Raw genomic sequence first — 5000 nt, 5'->3', positions numbered from 1 at the left:
AAAGAAATTTCGAAGCGACCCCGCGAATTAGACAGAACAGCCGCTATGGGAACTTGAGCGCTCGTATCTGATGTGTGCTTGTGTGTGTGTGTGTGTGTGTGTGTGTGTGTGTGTGTGTGTGTGTGTGTGTGTGTGTGTGTGTGTGCGTGTGTGTGTGTGTGTGTGTGTGCGCGTGCGTGTGTGTGTGTGTGTGTGTGTGTGTGTGTGTGTGTGTGTGTGTGTGTGTGTGTGTGTTCTCAAGGTGAAGGAGAAGCGAGCATGCTTCCGTGCATTTGCTTGGCTGAATGTTTAATCACGCTTCAGCGTTCTTGCTTTTGTTTTGTTGTTGTTGGTGGTGGTGGTGTCGTCGTCGTCGTTGTTGTTTTTGTTGTTGTTGTTGTTGTTGTAATGTTGTTGTAGTTGTTGTTAGTTTTTTCCTTTTCTTTTTTATTCTTCTTAGTTTGTTGGGTGTGTGTGTGTTTGTGTGTGTGTGTTTGTTTATGTTGTTTTGAGTTTGTTGTTGTTATAGGTTTGCTATAGTGTTGCCATTACAGTTACGATTATCTTTCTTTTTTTAGATGGAGCAAAGGCTGACACTTGTAAGTACGAAGTGACAATTATCAATGGAGATAGACCCTACTACGAGATGTACAAGCACTGTCCCTACGAGTGTTGCCAATCCGACTGTTGTGGTCCCCCAAAGCCGCTTTCGGTGTAGGACTGTTTGGACTATTCATAGCAATGAATGATTGTTATGTATGAACTTGTTATAAACTCGAAAAATAAAGTATTGCACCCATTTTTGTACCTCAACTATAACATTGTGCCATTTCATTCAAACTTTCGATGCCATGACAGGTTTTCAACGTGGCTGTCTGACACACTTGTCGTCACGCTCATAAGATAATTGCCTATGTCATTGTTCATAGTTTTGGGAAAACTCAAAACACTTATTTGGTTTGTGAACAATCTGCCTGTCTCATTTTAGGTATGAGTTGCAAACTGCCTATCTCGAGCGGTCAACAGAGGTCACATACGCGTGAGATAAAGAGTCGACAGCAGCATTTTCAATCAGCACAACTGCATAACAACCCTGAACACGCTTTTGCATACCTTCCCATTCTCCGAACAAGTCTTTATGTATCAACACGAAACAGTGCCTAACTCAGAAACGAGAACGGCAGTTTTGCTTACGTTACCGTGGCAATGGTTTCTGATGGTCTGAGAGTTTGTACTCTCTGACACTTGACAGGTACCCTTCCAGTTGCTTTCCCTGCAGTCTCACTGCAGAAATGCCTAACACTGACTGATATTTTTCTTTTAAGCGTGACGTTGTTGTATGACAGATTTCTTTCACAGGGGCGACACGACCGCCTTCCAAGTAACGCTACCCCCAAAAATCGACCTGACAAAAACGTATGGTACCAAGTAACACATCAACATAAATTCAAAATAGGCATAACTTGGCAACTTTGACAGATAATGAAAGGGCGCTGGTTCTGAGCGACGCTTAGTTCTCGAGATAGGTGTGACCACATGACGTCATTTATACTTTCGTCATCGAAGATCTTTCGTATTTCAATCAGTGTCATTTCCCAGTTCTGTGTTCTGCGGTCGTTTTGACTGACTTGACAAGTTGAGAAAACCAATGACATTTTATTTTTGCGAAGCAACTGAATATGAAAAGAAAAGAAAGCGTGCAGAAGTATGTTTGGGTCCTGCAAGACTTTATGACCAACGACTTCTCCCTTGGAAGAAAATAAAGATGTCTGCTTTTCGTCTGCTTTGAAGATAGGGAGATTTTACAGCGCACACAGTAAATTGCAAGTCGTATTGGACAAGAATGTTGTTATTCTTCTTTCTTCGAAGTACCGTAGATTTGTTCTTGGTCATATTTTTGAGCTGTGGGAAAAGCACGTTTGTACGCAAATTCGCAAAGAAATGTTGATTATTTGCTCCGGAACTGCAACGTCGATTTGCCCCCCCCAAAAAATGCTGGCTCAATATGCGGAAACAGTCTGGTAGTGTCATATTTTTTTAAACGGGTTTGGAAGAACAGCTAATAATTTACATGGCACGGCCCTGTTCTTTTTTTCGTCACACCCAAAACCGTTATTTGTTTTGGGCGACGCAGCATTAAGAGACAGATAGCGAGAGAGACAGAAGCAGAGAACGAAAGAGACCGAGAGAGACAGAATCAGAGAGTTAAAGAGACCGAGAGAGACAGAAGCAGAGAGTGAAAGAGACCGAGAGAGACAGAAGCAGAGAGTGAAAGAGACCGAGAGAGACAGAATCAGAGAGTGAAAGAGACCGAGAGAGACAGAAGCAGAGAGTGAAAGAGACCGAGAGAGACAGAATCAGAGAGTGAAAGAGACCGAGAGAGACAGAATCAGAGAGTGAAAGAGACCGAGAGAGACAGAAGCAGAGAGTGAAAGAGACCGAGAGAGACAGAATCAGAGAGTGAAAGAGACCGAGAGAGACAGAATCAGAGAGTGAAAGAGACCGAGAGAGACAGAAGCAGAGAGTGAAAGAGACCGAGAGAGACAGAATCAGGGAGTGAAAGAGACCGAGAGAGACAGAAGCAGAGAATGAAAGAGACCGAGAGAGACAGAAGCAGAGAGTGAAAGAGACCGAGAGAGACAGAATCAGAGAGTGAAAGAGACCGAGAGAGACAGAATCAGAGAGTGAAAGAGACCGAGAGAGACAGAAGCAGAGAGTGAAAGAGACCGAGAGAGACAGAATCAGAGAGTGAAAGAGACCGAGAGAGACAGAATCAGAGAGTGAAAGAGACCGAGAGAGACAGAAGCAGAGAGTGAAAGAGACCGAGAGAGACAGAATCAGAGAGTGAAAGAGACCGAGAGAGACAGAATCAGAGAGTGAAAGAGACCGAGAGAGACAGAAGCAGAGAGTGAAAGAGACCGAGAGAGACAGAATCAGAGAGTGAAAGAGACCGAGAGAGACAGAATCAGGGAGTGAAAGAGACCGAGAGAGACAGAAGCAGAGAATGAAAGAGACCGAGAGAGACAGAAGCAGAGAGTGAAAGAGACCGAGAGAGACAGAATCAGAGAGTGAAAGAGACCGAGAGAGACAGAAGCAGAGAATGAAAGAGACCGAGAGAGACAGAATCAGAGAGTGAAAGAGACCGAGAGAGACAGAAGCAGAGAATGAAAGAGACCGAGAGAGACAGAATCAGAGAGTGAAAGAGACCGAGAGAGACAGAAGCAGAGAATGAAAGAGACCGAGAGAGACAGAATCAGAGAGTGAAAGAGACCGAGAGAGACAGAAGCAGAGAGTGAAAGAGACCGAGAGAGACAGAATCAGAGAGTGAAAGAGACCGAGAGAGACAGAATCAGAGAGTGAAAGAGACCGAGAGAGACAGAAGCAGAGAGTGAAAGAGACCGAGAGAGACAGAAGCAGAGAATGAAAGAGACCGAGAGAGACAGAAGCAGAGAGTGAAAGAGACCGAGAGAGATAAAGACAGAAAGAGAGTGTGAGTGACAGAGATAGAGGTACAGTGAGAGAGGGGGGAAGACAGACGGACAGGGATATTTTGAGATAGACAGAGACAATTGAAAACAGAAACACACACACACACATACACACACGCACACACACACACACACATACACACACACACACACACACACACACACACACACACACACACACACACACACACACACACACACATTCACGGAGAGAGAAGGAGACAGAGAATAAGGTTGTGGGTTAATTTGCGTGTGTATGTGTGTGTGTGTGTGTGTGTGTGTGTGTGTGTGTGTGTGTGTATGTATGTGTGTGTGTGTGTGTGTGTGTGTGCGCGTGTGTGTGTGTGTGTGTGTGTGTGTGTGCGTGCGTGTGTGTGTGTGTGTGCGTGCGCGCGCGTGTGTGTGTGCGTGCGTGTGTGTGTGTGTGTGGGGGGGGGTGTGTGTGGGGGGTGTGTGTGTGTGTGTGTGTGTGTGTGCGTGTATATGTGTGTGTGTGTGGGGGTGTGTGTGTATGTGTGTGTATTTATTTATTTATTAAGGAGATTTCTATAGCGCATAACTAAAAGCACTATGTGTGTGTGTGTGTGTGTGTGTGTGTGTGTGTGTGTGTGTGTGTGTGCGTGTGTGTGTGTGTGTGTGTGTGTGTGTGTGTGTGTGTGTGAGAAATGAGTGAGCGACTCACAGACAAACAGACAAACAGACAAACATAGACCAAAGTAGAGAGAACATTGAAATTACTGAAGATCTACCTGCTGTACACACATGCCGCCTCTCTTTCTCGCCGCACTATGAAAACATTCCCATACAAAGAGATATACCACGACACGACACTCGGAGCGAATTGATCGGGTAGATCTCACGCAGCGATTGAATAGAGGGTCGTAAATTCGCATGTATACCCGTCTCTATAAATATACCTACGTCACGGATACACTTTACGTCGTTCATTTTGTATGGGGGAGAGCAAAATGGAGGCCGCCAAACCACTGCTTACCTTCCTTGCTGTGGCGACTTTCTTCTTTGCTGGTGAGTTTAAAATGACAGCTGTTCTGTGTTATACGTTTATTTAGTTCTTAGATTGTGCGACTTGTCTTAACATTCAACAACGCACGATATTGACTATACGGTCGATCGTACATATTGTCGTCAAATACAATATCAAAGAGCACAATATAATGTTCATGTACATGTTGTTTGATCAAGGAGAGGATCTTCAACGAATGTTAAAGTCTCGTCAATGGCATGAGCTATTTTACACATGCATACAAAGAAGACAAACCGACGGAGGGACAGATAGACCATGAGACCGTCGTATAGAAAGACAAATCAACAACATGAATAGAAACAAGCTTAGAGTATACGGAACATATGAAAGAAGTGTTTTAACAGACAATCCGTTTAAATACGTTTTTTTCTCATGTTTGTACTTATGTGTTAACTTAATGTATTAACATAGAGGGGGAATCTAGACGAGGGTCGTGGTGTATGTGTGTGATTGAAATTTTGGCCAAGCAATCTTCGACGAAGGCCGGA

General features: G+C 44.3%; 1 protein-coding gene and 1 long non-coding RNA gene across 4 annotated transcripts in view; both read left to right on the top strand.

Moving 5' to 3' along the window:
* Positions 1-792, top strand: part of LOC138963790 (uncharacterized) — a 3609-nt gene extending 2817 nt beyond the window's left edge. For all 3 annotated transcript variants that reach the window (XR_011454901.1, XR_011454902.1, XR_011454903.1), the window contains exon 3: positions 558-792. This is a non-coding gene — a long non-coding RNA (uncharacterized lncRNA). The remainder of the gene's footprint in view (positions 1-557) is intronic.
* A 3472-nt stretch (positions 793-4264) lies between these two features.
* LOC138963789 (uncharacterized) overlaps positions 4265-5000 on the top strand; it is a 7110-nt gene continuing 6374 nt past the window's right edge. The window contains exon 1 of the mRNA XM_070335645.1: positions 4265-4493. Coding sequence (XP_070191746.1) covers positions 4421-4493 — 73 coding nt within the window. The 5' untranslated portion in view covers positions 4265-4420. The remainder of the gene's footprint in view (positions 4494-5000) is intronic.

This window comes from Littorina saxatilis, linkage group LG4 (assembly GCF_037325665.1).
Source record: "Littorina saxatilis isolate snail1 linkage group LG4, US_GU_Lsax_2.0, whole genome shotgun sequence".
In the NCBI taxonomy this organism is placed as follows: Eukaryota; Metazoa; Mollusca; class Gastropoda; order Littorinimorpha; family Littorinidae; genus Littorina; species Littorina saxatilis.
Note: the sequence above shows the minus strand (reverse complement) of the source record. Positions and strands in the feature narration are given on the sequence as shown.